This window comes from Arvicola amphibius, chromosome 7, assembly GCF_903992535.2.
Source record: "Arvicola amphibius chromosome 7, mArvAmp1.2, whole genome shotgun sequence".
NCBI lineage: Eukaryota > Metazoa > Chordata > Mammalia > Rodentia > Cricetidae > Arvicola > Arvicola amphibius.
The window spans coordinates 137968643-137986759 of NC_052053.1; the positions used below are offsets into that span (position 1 = coordinate 137968643).

At 41.3% G+C, this 18117-nt stretch overlaps 1 protein-coding gene across 1 annotated transcript in view; it reads right to left on the bottom strand.

The window, feature by feature from the left end:
- Positions 1–18117, bottom strand: part of Cog5 (component of oligomeric golgi complex 5) — a 205809-nt gene that overhangs the window by 18602 nt on the left and 169090 nt on the right. The window contains exons 17-19 of the mRNA XM_038335916.1: positions 10899–11002; positions 7785–8022; positions 2356–2432 (exon numbers count right to left, since the gene is read on the bottom strand). Coding sequence (XP_038191844.1) covers positions 2356–2432; positions 7785–8022; positions 10899–11002 — 419 coding nt within the window. The remainder of the gene's footprint in view (positions 1–2355; positions 2433–7784; positions 8023–10898; positions 11003–18117) is intronic.

Below are 18117 nucleotides of genomic sequence, written 5' to 3' on the forward strand. Positions count from 1 at the left end.
TAGCTCTTCTGTTATTTCTAGATGGGAAACAATGTAAGAAATTTAATAGCAAAAATTATTGGTTTTTCTCACTTAAAAAATTAAGCTGAAGCAGGAAATTTGAAAAAGAAAAAACTGACAAAGTTTTGATGGCTTTTTCTTCTCTTCTCCACATAAAACACATGCCAGTGTTTACCATATAGCAGAGCGCTCTCTTTCTCCCTCCCCCCCCCTCTCCTCTCTCTCAGAGACCACAGAGGACCTGGCTCAGGACAAGAGAGTACATCATAATAGGGAGCATGGACACAAGCTGCAGGCATGGTGTCAGAAGATAGAATCATTTTTTGTTTTGTTTTGTTTTTTGAGACAGGGTTTCTCTGTAGCTTTGCAGCCTGTCCTAGAACTAGCTCTTGTAGACCAGGCTGGCCTCTAACTCACAGAGATCCACCTGCCTCTGCCTCCTGAGTGCTGGGATTAAAGGCGTGCGCCACCACCCCCACCCCCGCCCCGGCCAGGAGACAGAATTTTAGAGCCCACATCTTCCAACTGAAGCAGAAAGCTGTTGTTTTTATTTTTGGCACAGTGGCTGCACTTGATCCTAACACTGCCTCAGCTACTGACTGTGCCTCACAGCCTCAGCCTCTCTGCGGAGGCCTTCACGTCTGCCATTGCCACCTCAGCCACCGTGTAAGGAAGCAAATGTTTTAAGTCAGTCTCCATCTTTTTATTTTATGAATAAAGACTTGGGCGCCAAAACAGATAAATGATAAACTGGTGACCTTGGGATCTTATCTTTCAACTCAGAGCAGAACTAGAATTTAACACACTACTTAGAGATTTATTTATTTATTTTTAAAGATCTCAGCAGGCCCAAACACACAAGATCTCATTTAGGTCGGGCGGTGGTGGTGCAAGCCTTTAATCCCAGCACGCGGGAGGCAGAGGCAGGCGGATCTCTGTGAGTTTGAGACCAGCCTGGTCTACAAGAGCTAGTTCCAGGACAGGCTCCAAAGCTATAGAGAAACCCTGTCTCGAAAAACCAAACCAAACCAAACCAAACCAAACCAAACCAAAAAACAACAAACAAACAAAAAACCAAAAAACAAGATCTCACTTAAAGTTTTCTTGTAATCATGGACATATGTGCAGTGATTATCCACTGCAGAAAAAGCAAAATTGAGTCCATGATGCTGTCAGTGAAAAGAAGGAAATGTGCTGCCCACAAACCGACAGGTAGAGCACATGGCCTCTGCCAGCAGCACGGCTTCCCACACGGCTGCCGCAGCAGCAGCCTGAGCACATTGGAAGGACATACACTCACCCACCACACTAGTTTCCAGTACTGAGTCAAGGTTCAGAAGCTCACGCCGCCTTATATTTATAGAAATACACCCATAGATCATTAGGCTTTTGAACATTTGACTAGTGTGTGCCAAAGCCATCTTTCTATGTAGCAAGCTATACTCACAAAATTGTTATAAATGTTTATTAATTAGATCTTTCCAGTCTATAGGGTTAGCCATATTTTTAGTATGAATTTTTTTTTCATAAACAAGAAAAAATTGGAAATTCTATTTTACTGAGTAAATAGCTATATGCACAGTACTACCCTATCTTCTAGCATCTACTACTGAAGTCATTAAGCTACTAAATGTTTTCAGAACAAAGTGTCCAGTTGTGGAAAGGACAGATCCACTCATTAAACTGCTATATTATTACATCATGAGTATGAACTAGCTAACTGTTACTCTTTGTTGTTTTTTTTATTTTTTTGGAGACAGGGTTTCTCTGTGTACACCTAGCTGTCCTGGAGCTCGATCTGTAGATCAGGTTGGTCTTGAACTCACAGAGATTTACCTGACACTGCTTCCTGAGTGATGGGATTAACTCACTTTTAAAACTGAACTGTAGGGAGCCTAACCCTAAATCTGGTGCTCAACTGCATCAGTCTGAGCTCCCTAATTCATTCCCTAAGTTCTTCCCTGAGCTTGGTTTTAGTCAATAGTTGTGTTTGTTTATATTATGTGATACTTTTAGGAGTAGACTGGATTAAAAATGTACATGAATAAATAAAATTTTCAGAAAAATGCCTGTATTATAATGTACTTTCTGGTGTTTCTGTAAGAATGGGAAGTTAGAAAGTACCCATCAGCTCGGCCTGCAGGTTATAATTCAAAAAGAACGCCCCCCCCCATGTTATTAGCTACTGCATATAATCTTACATGGTTTTCTAAACAAGATCTTTTAGGACGATCATCTCACATATGCATTGCTACAGTAAAAAATGAATGTTGACAATTTTATATAGCTTAACCTCAATACGAAGAAAGGACTACCTGCTAGTAAGACGGTATGTAACAAAGGATTAGGTCTTACCTGAATGACCTCAGCATTCGATAGGACTTTCCCAAATCAGACACCCTTCTACAAAGTGGACCCACAGCCAGCTCCATCTGAAACATGAAGAGATAGACCACAGCTTTACATGGCAGAGTCTGAAAGTCAAACTTGAGAAATACTCTAGGTCAGTTTTCCTTTGTTGTGATTAATACCTGATATGAACAATTAAGAAAAGAATGACTTATTTGGGTTCATAACTTCTGAGGTTCCAGTCCATCGTGGTGAAGGTCTGGTGGGGCAGAATTGCTCACCCAATGGTGGCCAGGACACACAGAGAGAATGCCTGTGTGGAGGGAACCCCTCCTCATCTAGCCCCAGTTGTAGATGTAGACTTACATCCAGGGCAGGTCTTCCCTCAGTCAGTCCTCCCAGAGCTGCACTTTACTAACTCGTAGGACATTTTCAAACTAACTAAGCTGACAGGTTAGCCATTACCTCACCTCAGTTCTCCAAACTTCTAAGTCTTTGTCAGCTTAATGTTAACTGGCTGTGAAACACGTTTTGGAAGTCACTTAAATTTATTAAAAGATAAAGACTTCAATGACATTAACACTGCTTTACCAAAGAGGCTCAAGATGAGATATTTCTATGCTGTTAAGTAAGAGGAGTTCAAACTATGTCTGACTTGGGAAAAGAAGGTTTTCCAGACTATGTACTTGTATCTTACGTAGCCATGGCAAGTCTCTATGTATTTGAGGAGAATTTTCACCACTCAGCATGGTCAAAGTGATTATAAAGTTCTAGTTCTGGGGATTTCTGTGCCACAAAAGTGGCAGAATTCCAAACTACATTCAATATAAGGGGACCCTGAACGAGTTGCTTAACTCTTAGTTTTACCTTTGCCATATGTCAAATGGAGGTGGTAATATCTACTTAGTATAATAACAAAAATTAAATGAATAATCTCTATTTGCATGACATATAAATACTTAGTGGTAAAGTTGGTGCTACACAGGTGGCTCAGGGCTTAAGAACTCAGAGGAGGATCGGAGCTCAGTTCTCAGCACCTACACGGCAGCTCACAACTGCTGTGAACTCCAGTTTCAGGGATGTGGTACTTTCTTCTGGTCTCCACAGGTACTAGGCACACATATGATGTGTATACATATATGAAGGCAAAAGCTCAAACACATAAAATAGGTCTTAAAATGTCTGAAATTATCAGCATTTAATTTTTTTCTCATTTAAACTATTAACTTAATCTGCCCTTATACAAAAACTAGTAAAGTCTGGTTTCACTTCTTTTTACTTTTCTCCTTTGACTTGAAATTCTACTTGACATGGACTGGCTCCTGGTTCTTTATCTACTGCATGCTCATGCAAATTATCTGCACTGTGTGGCACTGAGAAAACTGGTCCTCCATGCTGACTAAAATGTGCTGCATGGTGAAGGCCAGTTTAGAAAATGGTCGAGAGCAGGCCATTATCCCCTGATAGTGCAGTGTCTTTATTCAAAAGAAAACAACAACAACAACAACAACAACAAAAAAAAAACACAAGGAGGCTGGGTGGTGGTGGCACATGCCTTTAATCCCAGCATTTGAGAGGCAGAGGCAGGCGAATCTCTGTGAGTTCAAGGCCAGTCTGGTCTACAAGAGCTAAATCCAGGACAGCTAGGCTGTTACACAGAGAAACCCTGTCTCAGAATAAAACAAAACAGAACAAAACCAAACAACAACAACAAAATAAGAAACACAAAGAGAAGGAACCATCACAAGGCTCACCATCTTTATGAACAACTGTTCAAAACTCCTTGTCGATGAGGACCACAAAGCCCAAATTAATCAGTCATTCGCAAACCAGGTTCTACTCCCTTCTCTTAGCCAGGTACCAAACCATGTGCTGGGATAAGATGGGCTCCCTCGAGATGTTTTAGTGTTAGTATTCAGGTCAGTGTCTCTCTTCTGATACAGAAGATTCAGAATAAATACCAAAGATTCAGTATAAACATACACATGGTTAGAAAACTCTCTAAAATACAAGAAGACTAAACAAACAAAAATTTAAAGAAAAAGCCAATATTCTTGCTGACGATCCAAACACGACAGCTGGGAACCAACACACTCAACAAGACAGGGCCGATGGGCTGTTCTTGAGCCCTGGGTAGTGAGTAAACCAGAAGAAGTTCTGGTTTTCTTCAGAGTGGAACATCTATTTTCCATTGAGCACAATAAACATGTAATCAGCGTGGCCTCTGACTCGCTGATTCTATCCACATCACTAACTGCACTGGGCATGTAAGGGTTTCCGAGCGCGTGGAGAGCGCATCGTATTCTGTGATACAGTTTCATGGCATATTTTGGTCATTTCTCCCCCTCCCCCATTACCCTTGTGGTTCAGTGTCAAAGATCAAACCAAGCAACCTTTGACCTAGCTCTGGAGCAAGACTAAAGGCCAAAATAATTAAATAGCTGCAGCAAAGTTCCTCTATGAAAGATCATCATCACCTAAAATGGTTGTGAACGCAGAAGAAGATTTCTACGATACAGGGCACTTTCAAAAGGTTAAATGTTTAAGATGATTTTTTAATCAAAAAAGGACCCTGAGGAGACTGAAGAATCATTTCCCTTTAAACAATGAAGTTCATGTTTAAAAAGGGAGTGTTCTGCTAGAGGAGTCTGCCGAGCTCCAGATGGACACCTAGGGTGCTCCCTGCCCTGCTGCTGCTCAGTACCCACCAGGCATTGTTAACCACAGGGCTCATCTAGACGTGTCAGGGGCATTCTTGCCCTGACAATGTTCAAGAAAAGGTAAGAAGAATCAGAACCAAATGAGAAATTTGCTTTCTTTTCTAATTATATATTTTTGGGCAATGTGGGAAAGATAAAAATGTATACTTAAAGGGCGGCAGAAAATTTATAAATAGAATTGCTAGGAGTACCACTAAATAATTTAATTCCAACTTCAATAGCTGTCCTTTCCCTCAGAGAAAAAAAAGAGACAAGCGGGGTGGAGGGGGAGACAGTGCTGCAGTCTGCACCGTGGGCATATCAGCCATGAGCGGGAGTCAGCAGGACCCTGGGGGCCTTGGACAAGTGCAGGGCTTTTTGAACTGCTGTGTGATTAGTGTAGACACAGAAGCCATGTGGTCCCAGCAGGAAATTAATTACCTGTAGGAAGCCACCTCATGGTCCTGACCTACTTCTTCACTGGCCTTGTGTTGGGCACTTCCCTCTCTGTGAGCCCTCCAGATGGCACCCTGCAACTGCGCTTTCTCTGCACAGGTGCTTCTGAGGCACTCAGGATGCTCTGGAGAATTCTTAAAATGCTTCATTATTTGTCTTTACATCTAAACATTATGTCACAATCTTCCCAAATTCTTTCCACTGATCCTTTCTTGAGCTCTGCTTATGGCTACACAGCAGGCACTTTGATCACAAGAACCCTTGCCAAACCCACAGAGAACTGTGTGGTCTGGATTCTAGTAACCTCAGTGGCCATGTTTAATTGTGATTACAACTTGATTGACTTTTTAATAATGACCACTTAAGAGGTTACAGTCCCCAGCTGATGCCTGTCGGGCATACAAATTTCAGAGAGATGTTATTATTAGGACTAACCCAGACAAAACACTTCCAACCAAAAAGGACTTTGGGGAATGTTTGCTAACACTATGGGTCACAAATAGGGTGCTTCAGCATCTCTTTCCTGCAGCACTGTGGCTAAGATCTGAGCTAGGCTAAAAGGACTGGTGGGATCAAAACCTGGAACACACCATGTAGCAAACCACGGGTCAGTCACAGTGCTGAGCTCAGCAGAGAGAACTCTGTGTATGTGACTTTTCAAAACAGAAGTTAACAACAAAAACTGATGAGTTCCATTTATCCTGGAGGGGAAATGGTTTCAGAAAGTAATGTATCTTAAGAAAAAGGGAATGTAAATACAACTCTTGAGGGCTGCAGCTTTGGGGAAAGTGGACGCTCACCCCACTACTAAAGGCTGTGCACTCTGGGGTACTCGCTGCAGTAGGGTGCTGTAGAGGACAAAACTTGCCATCTTTCAAGAGAACACAATCATTAAAATAAACCCTCCAACAGCAAGCCTCTCTCCTACAGCACTCTCCTTCTGGCCAGCGCCTGCTCAGCCGCCACTCTAATTGGACTTGAAGTGCTGCCTCCAGGAAAGTGACTCAAGAGCCAGCTGGAGAAGAATGCAAATGAGCTGGTGGGGGAGGGAGCCAGGCAGGGAGGAAGGCAGAAAGGAAAACAAAACCGAGGAGAGGGGAAAGGGGGAAAGACCCATTAGAGAACAGCTTACACACGATATTTTTAAGGAATACGGTAGGTTGTCAGACACAGACACAACTGTTTCCATAAAGTCATTGTTCACAGACAGAAATGAAGGCAGCAAAAATTGACAAAGTTAAGACAAATTAATAGGAGCATTTAATTATTTCTGTTCTCACATGTGGCTACTAAAGGGACCATTCCCAAAGGAAGACTCTTTTTGTATGGCCTATTAGTTTCACAGACATCATTTTGGGGATGAAAATAACTAACTGCTGGATCATTATAAGCAAAGAGAATAGTTTCCGAAAGCCAGGTTCTTGTCAGCTGTTTGTGTTGTTGGTGCGCTAGGGTGTGGGAGCATCTGGCGGTCAACACCCTGAGCAGGCAGCCCTGGTCCTCTCCCAGACACACACTGACATTCGTATTTATCTTTATAAGCAAGGAGGATCTGGCAGACTAATATGAAGACTCCATTGCAGTAACTATTTAGATCAGTAAAGCTAACAGTTTTGAAAGGGTTTAAGAAATGGATTCACCCTTAACATATAAAAGAGAATCAACTGTTTCTGAATCTTCTAAGGAAACTGGGTACTTAGACTGTTTTTTCTTTGCCTCTGATTACTGAAAGGTAATGGGGGAAAAACAGATAGCTTGAGTAATTTTGAGGCTAATCATAGAGGTGAAGGGTATTGTATTTAGTGGAGAGTCCAATTAATCAGACTGTATCTGCCAGGCAGCCTGCTCGTCTCACTGCGCAGACAGACACGCTCTCGAGAAGACCACTGACGGGCTAGAGTTCTTCCAACATGCTGATCCTTCCAGCCGCTTGAAAAGTCAGCTCAGTGCTACATCATTTTTGAGCAAAGTCGATCAGTTATGGTTACGGCTTTACTGGGTGATAAGATAGGAAGGACGTGAACTGCTGCTTTACTGTGGCGTAAGACCCCTGCCTTAATCCCGAAGGGTGAAAGATGAGGGATGATAATTTTGTTACAAAGAAAGAACAAAAATAAAACTGTTAAAATATTTTAAAACTCTTCTGTGCAGCCAATTAATTTCAAGTAAGTTTTCTTTTCTCTTTTGCTGCATAAATAGCTAAGACACTGGCGTTTTAGGTTTTTTTACATCATAGATTGACAGTGTGGCTCAAATCCTTGCAGCAATGCATCAACTTACCTGCGCAAAATCAGCAGCAAGTCGCATTTTCCCACCTTCACCAAGAGGTCTTACGAGACTGGCATTGCGGATAAAAAGTTCAATGGCTCTTTGGGCAATAGCTTCAGTGTTGTCAAAGACAAAATCCAAACATTCAAAGTGCTTAAAGTAGTCATTCATAACTCTGGCAATGAAACCTTGTAGCTCTTTCATGTACAGAGAACAAGGAACATCAGGCTTTCCTGAGCTGGGTAATGACCTATAAAAGAAAAAAAAAAGCCATTTTCAGCATCAATTCATAAAGCTACAATCTTGTATATCTTCACCTCTGGTTATTATTTCAGTCCTGTGCAATTTCTCCCATTAATGGTATAAAGACACTGTTTTGCTTTGTTTTGTTTTGCTAAATGCTAAAGAATGTAAAACAAAGCTTAAATTATATTCTTAACTTTGTGTTCAGAACTATGAGGATTACTGAAGGAATTTCAGCACACACTGACCTAAAAGATTAAGAGTAAAAGACAGCTATCTGTCTTAGATGAATCACACTGGCCATTCAAGGTCTGACCCAGCTCCCAGCTCGCTATCCCACTTCCATGTTTTGCCTGGTAAGTAAATATGTCAATAACAGATTCTGAAATGACACTTTGCACTTTGCAAGGGCAGAAACTGCTTGGTGGCAATGTCTGCTCTCTCCGTTGATCACATCAGTCCAATGACAGCACCGTGAAGAGGGACCAGTTGTGTAACAATATGCAGCATGCAATTTTTCCCTCCAGATGAGGATGTTTGGAAAGGCTTTAATTTGGAACAGCAGATGATACCAGCTGTGCTCCATGATATACTATTTATAACTTATAAATGTTTACAACTGCCCTTTAAAGAATATATTCAAAGAATATGAAATATTTATAGGGAGGAGTTAGACCAAAATTAGAAATCACCTGATCCTAGCTAATAGATGAGATCACTGACTACATAATGCTGAATCCTTTCCAAAAAGCAAGGGAAATGTTTCCAAATTCTGAGAATGATGCAGAGGAAACAGTGATGGTCTAGAGATGAACAAGAGACATGACTGAAATCCCCTGAGGACGAGAACAAAGTGAGCTTGGTGACCTCCAAGTAAAGCAATGGTGGTCTTCCACCTCTAAAAGCAGACAGAACAGGGCAAGCTGGCTTTCCTTCCACCAGGAAGGGTGTACAATGTAGGAAAGACTTTCCCAACAGCAGCAAGGTACCACCAGGCCACCACAGCATGCCCAGGCTCTGAATCAGGACAGGGTGGTGGGCTGCCTGAGCAGAGGAGTCTTGGGCAGTGATAGCAGTGCCACACGCATTTGACTTTGTCAGACTCAGGTCACTACTGGGCCTACTTTTATTCAGGCACCAGTATAAAGGGCTAAGTTGCAAAAAATAATGTATTTTCATATTTTTTACTTATTTAGTGAATGAACAGCAAGCATATATAATTGTGCTATATACTGATACACAGTAACATATGTATACAATGTGAAAAGATCAAAATCTAATAAACACATTAATTACAGTAAATTCTTCCTTATTCCTCCTGCCTAGCTATCTTTATACCATTTGACCAATATCAATGCATTACCCCAACTTCCAAGCCCCAGTAATCACTATTCTACTGTCTGATTTTATCACTTCAGATAAATGGGAACATGAAGTATTCCTGTCTTGCTTATTTTTATATAGTATGTCTTCCAGGTTCATCTGTTTTATAGGAATTGGATTCTTAAAATATCTGTTTATATTTAGGTGCTCTGATAGCAGATGCACATATCTATTTTAAATATTATATCCAATTCATGGATTGACCCCTTTAATCATTTTATAATGATCTCTCAGTCGCATTTTACAATTTTTGACTTAAAACCCATTTTGATTAACTACACCTGTCCCTGTTCTCTTTTGGTTTCCACTGTATAGACCATCTTCTTATCCCTTTTTCAGTTTACATATGTTCCTAAAGCTGAGATGAGTCTCACGTGAAGGCCAAATCCACCTGGCCTCTCAGATCTTTTCATATTTTATCCAAAACATCATAAAATCTCCCTATTCCTCTGGAGGAGTGTGTTCATAGAGAGTAATATATTGGAACAAATTCCATAAGCATGTGTTAGCGTAAGTGATATTATACTTCAGATGAAATTGGAGTTACATATCAACAAATCTCATTGAGGATTCAAGTTTGATTTAAATTTACTAGAATACAAGTGTACTTGGCTACTAAAGATCAGTTCTCCCAATCACTCTAAAGCCCTGAAGAGCAGGTACTTGACAAGCTGTGCAGGCATTCCAGGGTCTTCCAGAGAACAGAGCTGTGCAGAAGCTGAGGCTGAAGTGGGGATGAGAATTAGGAGCTGTGTGTCTTCACATCATCAGCTCTGCCCGCAGCCTTTGCTTAGACCAGCGGTTCTCAACCTTCCTATTCTGTGACCCTTTAACACAGCTCCCCATATGGTGGTGGCCCCAACCATAAAATTATTTTTGTTGCTACTTCATAACTAATTCTGATACTGTTATGAATTGCAATGGAAACACCTGTGTTTTCCGATAATCTTAGCCTGTGAAAAGATCATTTTACCCCTCAGAGGGGCCGTAACCCATACATAGGTCGAGAGCCACAGCCTTAGAGGGACTCAGTCATTCCTGCAAAGATCCAGGGCCCTTCTCACACTGCTTCCTTTCCCTATGCAAACTCTCATTAGGTAGGCTCTCCTTACATAAAGCACGATTCGTACTCCAAGAGGAACAGGGGTCTTAGAGAGTGGAGAGAGAGCTTGCTCCCAAAGCCAGGGCAGGATTCAAAAGGACTATCACGACTATGCCGGGGATCACACAGATAAAGCAGAGGATATCTGTGAGAAGGGAGGAAAACTATCCATCCCTGAAGCACCGAGCTGAGTCCACAGCCCTGTTCTGTCTCAACAAGAAGAGAGACGATGGAAACAAGAACAGAGAGAGCATGGTAATGACATGCACAATCGAGGAGGAGGCGAGATGCTAACGCTAGCACAAGAAGGCCTGGCTGGCAGAGTGGAGAGTGGGAGGGGTAGGGAATGGAGCATTAAGGCTGTGAGCACGAGTGACAGTTCTGAGGAAACGTTTTACCCAGAGAAATCTTCCTGATGCACGGTGATGATTATGGCCTCGACTGCATCTGCCACTGATGTCAGTAAGGGCTGGATGGCACTCCCCATAAGAGCGTGAACCGTCTGACAAAGAGAAAAAAGGAAAGAAGCAAAATCAGAGAAACCAGCACAAAGCAATCTGAGGAATGAAGTGAGATTCATTTCTGACTAACAGTTTTCATGGTCTATCAGAGTCAGACTGTACACAGTCTAACTAACAGAAGTCTGCTTCTCCCCTTAACCACTTTCAGCTATGACTCATAAAGCTTAAAATATGTGAACCACAGCACTGAGATTCCCAACTCCCCCAAGCATCTTGCTCTGTCAACAGGGTTAGTGGGTAAGCCACAACAGGGAGTAGACATGGTCCATTTACAAAGTTCAGAGCAAACCAGCACATTATTTTTTGGCTCCCCAAAAAGTGAAACAAGCAATCCCTTAAAAATCGGAACATCACCAGATTTTTTTCTTCTCACCAGAAAGAATAGGGCAGGAACACAGGTGATTCCTACAGGGTGGAACAGACAGGCAACTCACAAGGTAGGTTTCTGTGGAGAATTCCATGGTAGTGATTTTCTACTGAAGGTTTGTACTCCTGGGAAAATCTGGCAGGGTTTGGAGACCAAGAAGCAGGGAGGAATGTGTCACCAGTATCTACCAGCACACGACAGGGATGCTGCTACAGGTTAGACCACGTGTTACACCCTACAGGTTAGAGCACACACGAGAGAGCTACATGCCAGTGCGCCCATGCCTCTCAGGTAGAAAAGTGTTGCACAATCACTCGTTAATCTGTGGAAGATCTGTTAGTTAGGGGTTTTGGTTTTGGTGTACAAATACCAATCAGAATCGTGTCAACACCCCAAATAAAAACTGTATGTACACGACACACTCTTCGGTGGTAATTAAAATCACTGATGATGGATGGTCACGGCTCGTAATAATTGAAGTCAATAAAAACAGAGGAAGGGGGACACTTATTCATTAAGTTTCTACATGTCACGTGCAGGTCTTAATTTGTCAAGATAATAAGCATAATATATACAAAGGTGTGTGTGACCCAGTCTTCAGTCTAGTGATACAGACGAAACATGACTGATTGTAACGGGAACATTCCAACAAAGTACAGTGGAATCACATGGGGACTTCCAGGCCACACTGAAAACATATGAAAAATAAAAGGTGTTTGTTTGAATTGAATCTCTAACAAACAGGAAGGAAACAGAGAGAAAGATGGTACTGGGAACACATGCCAAATGCTAATCTACCTGGGAGCTAAAGGGCACGGGACACACAGACTCCAAGAGCCTGACAGTGTAGGAGATGCGGCTGGAGCGTGTCTGGGTGGATCAGGAAAAGATGCAGCCCAGTGATAAAACACAGTCGAGATTTCAATTTAGAAAATAATCATACTGGATAGTAGCCTAAAGGATTAGACTGAGGCAGGAACACAATCATGAGGCTGTAGGAGATACTGATGCCAAATGAACAAATTAGACATAGCAAGATGGGAGATGAAGTCAGCAGGGCTTGGTGCTTACAAAGTATGAAGAGATTTAAGAGTACATGTATTTTTTCTTGAATAGTAACATCATTGACTCAACATTACAAATAAAAGCAGGAGAAGTTGAATTCAGTTAGGGATAAGAATTAGAAATGCCTATTTGAAAACCAACTATTAGGTAGGTACAGAGATATTTAAATTTGTACCTCCTGAGATGTTTTGGTTAGATTTGCTAGTCACCAGTTTTTGAGACAGGAGAAACACCAAGACAGTCAGTGAGCCCGGAGATTACTGCACAGATTGATGCCAAGTGGCATGTGCCCTTGGAGGAAGAGGAGAGACCTGACCAGACAGGTGATTTTACCTACAAATAAGTTATTACTTCCTCAAAAAGTTTTTATTCTCTCCAATTTACATTATATGTGAAATCATTTATAGAGAAGCTCAGGCACGTTCAGAAGACTCTCCAAAGCCATGGGTGAGCAAGTGGAGTAGCTGAGGCTCTTTAAACATGTCTGCCCTATGAGCCTGGGCTGTATGCTGGGAAAGGAAGCAAAGTGACCACAGAGTACAGGGATAAAAGTGAAGACAGTCTATAAAAGGCTGCATTTCTTACTCAGGGTAAGAAGGAACATCTAATACAAAACAAGAGTGCCTACTGCAGAACGTAGGCGATACAGCTCAGGCAGTTCTGAGAGCTGTGGAACTCCAGGGTAGACAGGCAGGCTCTTCAGTCTACGGCCTTGCTCCCAGAGGACCACAGTGAGGCCAGGGTCAGTAGTTAATATCCAGGAGAAGACAGAAACTAGGTTTTTTTTTTCTTTTTTTTTCTTTTTTTTTTCTTTTTCTCATTTTTTTATTCAAGATTTCCATCTCCTCCCCTCCTCCTCCCTCTTCCCTCCCCCTCCCTTCCACCCAATACTCCCACTCCACCCCTCTCCAAAGTACAAAGAGCCATCAGGGTTCCCTTCACTATGTTAAGTCCAAGGTCCTCCCAGCCTCCCCCTAAGTCCAGGGAAGGTGAGCAACCAAACTGACAAGGCTCACAGTGAGCCCGTCCATGCTGTAGAGAGAAACCAAGGACAATGGCAATGAACATGAACTCTACAGAAACTAGGTTTTACTTTCTGATCCCGATCCCTCTTTCTCACTCCTCATTCCCACTGGTCTCTGGTCTTCTCCCAAATGTTCTTCTGTAGCAATGCCAATATCCTGAAATCTCTTTTACATTTTAAGAGACTGAAATTTTTGCTGAACCTCACGCACAGCCAGAGTTAACAATACACCCTGAAGTCACTGAGACGGTTTCTCCTACTCAGTACTCAGCCTTTTAACCTTCCTGTGAGAGAACAATGTGACAACCAACTTACTTGCCTTGGATTCCCATGTATCAACTTTTACCAATCTAAGCTAATGCATAGCTGAATATGTACTTTTCCACACACCTGACCCACATAATACAGTGTTACTATTTGCCAAAAAACAGCATATAGAAGTTGAAAGCAACTTCCCAAAATTTACTATAAAGGTAAAAAGCAACCCATTTATGATTATTGGTTGACAATTTTTTTGTTGTCGGGGTCAGCTGGAGTCAGTGACTTTAAAAACTTATAAAACTCTGCTAATAATTTCTATAAAGGCCAGGTGGTGGTGGCTCATGTCTTATCCCAGCACTCCAGAGGCAGAGGCACGTAGATCCCTGTGAGTTTGAGGCTAGCTTGGTCTACAAAAGCCCAAGTTCCGTATAGCCAGGGCTGTTACAAATTCTGTCTTGACAAAGCAAAAGAAAGAAAAGGAAGAAAAGAATGAGGAAGATTCTATAAGTACCCCCATTTCCTATGTGATGTTTTCAAATAAATACAGACTGAAGCCTCTGTCAACAGATACAGACACCATTGACACCACATGCAGAAGACACATGCAGACAGAAAGACATAACAGATATAAACACACATAAGGTCAGGACACATACACAAACAGACACCACTCGCACACAGAGACAGACATACACAATGCACCCATAGACACAGGGATAAACAGATTCACAAGACAAGCCACACATGGGCCGACAGAAGACACGGGGAGCATGGAGTAGAAGATTCAAGGATGAACTACTTCTTGGTTTAAGTGACTCCAAGGGGAAGTGATTTGATTTTTCCTTAATGTAAGAAAACACTAATATGTAAAATTTCATACATACATACATATATATGAATGATATATATATTAAATCTAGATTCTGCAGATGAGAAAAATGCTATATTTTGTCTTTCTTACACCTCCACTAGTCTCTTGTTCCTCTCGCACATCCCTTTAGATTCTCTTCTCACGTTAGGAGTCCATGTCTACTCTCATGTAATATATGTATGCATATTTGACTCTAATTCCATATGCAAGAGAAAACATGTAATATTTGCTCAACTCTGACTTATTTTCTTGACCTGATGTTCTCCAGTCCACCCATTTTCCTGAAAATGGTCAAACCATTCCTCTTCATGGCTGAATAAGGCAGCATCTTCTCCTCTCATCTGGATGTGATCAAGTCTTGGTTCCACATCTGGGTGATTGGGGATGGTGCAGATGTGAAGTGGATGCACACGCCACTCTGGAGTTCCACTACCCTCACACTGTTTATTTAGATTTTTTTCTTTTCTTTTTTTGTTTGTCGAGACAGGTTTTCCCTGTAGCTTTGGTGCTTGTCCTGGAACCAGCTCTGTAGAACCAGGCTGACTTCCAACTCACAGAGATCTGCCTGCCTCTGCTTCCTGATTGAGTAGGAATGTGATAGTTGAGTTGTATGGTAGTTCCAGTTTTAGTTTTCTTGGGGACCCTGCATATCAATCTGCATATGTGGCTATAACTTACATCCATAACTGAAGTGCACGACAGTTTGTCTGCTCCTCCAGCTCGCGGCGCGCGTTGTCATTTCTTCACTGACTACTTTGATTGGGAGAGGATGGAGCACAGTGTAGGCTTAATTTGCATTTTCCTGATGGCTAAGGATGTTGAACATTTTTCATATATTCACTGGCTATTTTACCATTCTTGTTAATTATTTGAAATTTTCATTCATAACTATATATTGAAGTTATACGTCATTTCCACACACACCTCCTTTACCCTTACTTATTCCTTTTTAGGGATAATATCTGACTGCATTCTAGTTCTTCTTTTGAGAATTCTATTCAGTTCATTTCTTCTCAGAAGAATTTGGTAAATGTCCTTTCAGTTTCTATTTTACAGAAAGTTTGAGGGGCGTTGATGTTAGATCCTTTACAGGTCTGATGGAATTCAGGTGTGAACCTGTAGAGAGGTTCTTTGTTGGTAAACTCTATACTGCTTCAATCTTGTTGTTATGGATCTGTTTAAGTTGTTATATTCTTTTTACTTAATTTCAATAAGTTATATATACCTACAAATTTATTAATTTCTCACACTAGTCCAGGCTAGCTGAACTCACTAGTGACCTGAAGATGGCCTTAGATTCCTGTCTCCACCTCCTAAGTGCTAAGTGATAGGCACTGAACACATTTGGATCACCCTAGGCTCCTAGGGGGTGCGAAGGGTATTATGGGAAGGAGAAAGCTGGGAGGTGGGGAATGTCTAATTGTAAGTTTAAATTCAGCACTAGTCTCCATCTGACTCATAAGCCCCATTCATGCAGAATAAACTAAATATGTCTTGCCAATACTATTTTAAGAAGTGAACTATTAAGTATAATCTCGGAACTTGGGAGATGACAGCAAGAGGACTAGCAGCTGCAGGCTATCTTGGATACATAGAAAATTCAAAGCCAACCTGGGCTACATGAGACCTTGTGTTAATGGAAAATAAGTGAGCTGAATGTGGGCATGGTCGTGAATCATGGCAGGTGTGACAGTGTACGATCTGAGTATGACCACGTTAATTTCACATTAAGGAAAAATCATAAATACTCTTAGAGGGAATATTTTAAAATTTTATGTTTACACAATTTAATATTCAAGGTACAGAATATATTCAAAATTAATGCAAAAGGAAAAACCTAGGAAATTTTATAAAGCCTTAAGGAAACAGATGATCTGAAATGACACAGACTCCAAAATTATGAGGAAATATCCTCTGTGAGATAAAGCAAATAATAATAATAATAATAATAATAATAATGATAAAATACTACTAATAATGGAGTTTTCAGCAGGTAGTAAAGCTACAAAAACTAAGTCAATAGAAATTTTAAAGAAAAAATTGTATTATCTGAAGTTTAAAATTGACTGGAAGTTTACAACTGATCTACTGAAGTTTAAAATTGATTTATAATAGAGGAGCAAAGTCAATAAATCAATGATGCCTTCAACAGAAAAGACAACTAACAACTAGACTTCTGAAGCAGGTGTAGAAAGTCTATATTGCTAACTAAAGTTCCATAAGAAGGGAGAGGATGAGGCATAAAAATCTATTTAGAGGGAATAGAATTCCACAGTTCCCCAAATCACAAAAAGCATAAATGTATAGATTTGGGAAAAAGTCAGCCATCCCAAATAGAATAATTTTGTAGAGAAAGCCATCTAGGTATAACAAAATCAAACCAATGAAAATGAGAGAAACAGAGAGAAGTTTGAAAATGGTGCTGAGAAAGGAGGAAAATCAGAAATATGGAAATCCATGGTAAAGATCGATGACATCTCATTGGAAAGCAGGGAGGACAGGAAAATAATGGAACAGTTTTCCGAAAAGTGTTAGGAGAAAACATCAAGACTGGTGTTTTCTGTCCTGGCTGACTTCACGTTAACTGCAGACTGATATGATGCTGCCTACAACAGGGCATCCCAGGTGTTCTTACCAAATCTGCTTCCAAAAAGGCTCCAAACTGGTAGCCCCAGGTGGGCCTGCAGAAGCTGGGCAGCAGGAAGTAGAGCAGAAACAGAAGTCTCCCAACCTGTCCTTTGCTCATCATTCCAGAGACAATCATTCCATCTTGACAAAAATGCCCCAATTTAAGCCAGAAGTAGCTACAGAAGAGATTATATCATCTCCTAATCAACAACAGAAAAGGCTGGAATGTTAAGTCTCAAGCCAGGACCAAGAGCTAACTGAGGTGCCTATTAACATACCAGTGGCTAAAGTTGGGCTGTCAGGTGCTCTCAGCATCCTTCAGTGTCCACCTTTGGAGGGTCCTCCTGGCTGACTTTTCTGTCCCCTATCCCAAACTTCTCCAGCCCGGGTACTAGTCTGGGCCCTCCTTTCCCCAGCTTCTCCGAATCCCTATATAATCCAACTGTTTTGGTTACACAGCCTTTATGGTCTCCTTGGCCTGTTTGCCTCCTGGCCTCCCCTTCCCCTGTTCTTTACATGGCCCAGCTCAGTCTGCTAGTCATTTCTACTTTGAATTCTTTCAGATGCCTCTGGATGTTTCTCTCTCATATTTTCAGTAAGCCTTCTCCTCCATTATAGAGAAAAAAATAAAAAAGAGCAAAAGAAGTAATAAAGCAGAACAAAACTGACATATAAGGAAACTGAAGACTTCAAGAACAAATGCACAGTCTAGCTAAATGTAAAAATATTGACCATTAAAACGTTTTAGCTAGGCAGTGGTGGTGCATTGCTTTTAATCCCCAACACTTGGAAAACGGAAGCAGGTGGATCTCTGTGAGTGTTCAAAGAAAGCCTGATCTACAGAGCTAATTCCAGGACAGACAAAGCTACATAGAGAAAC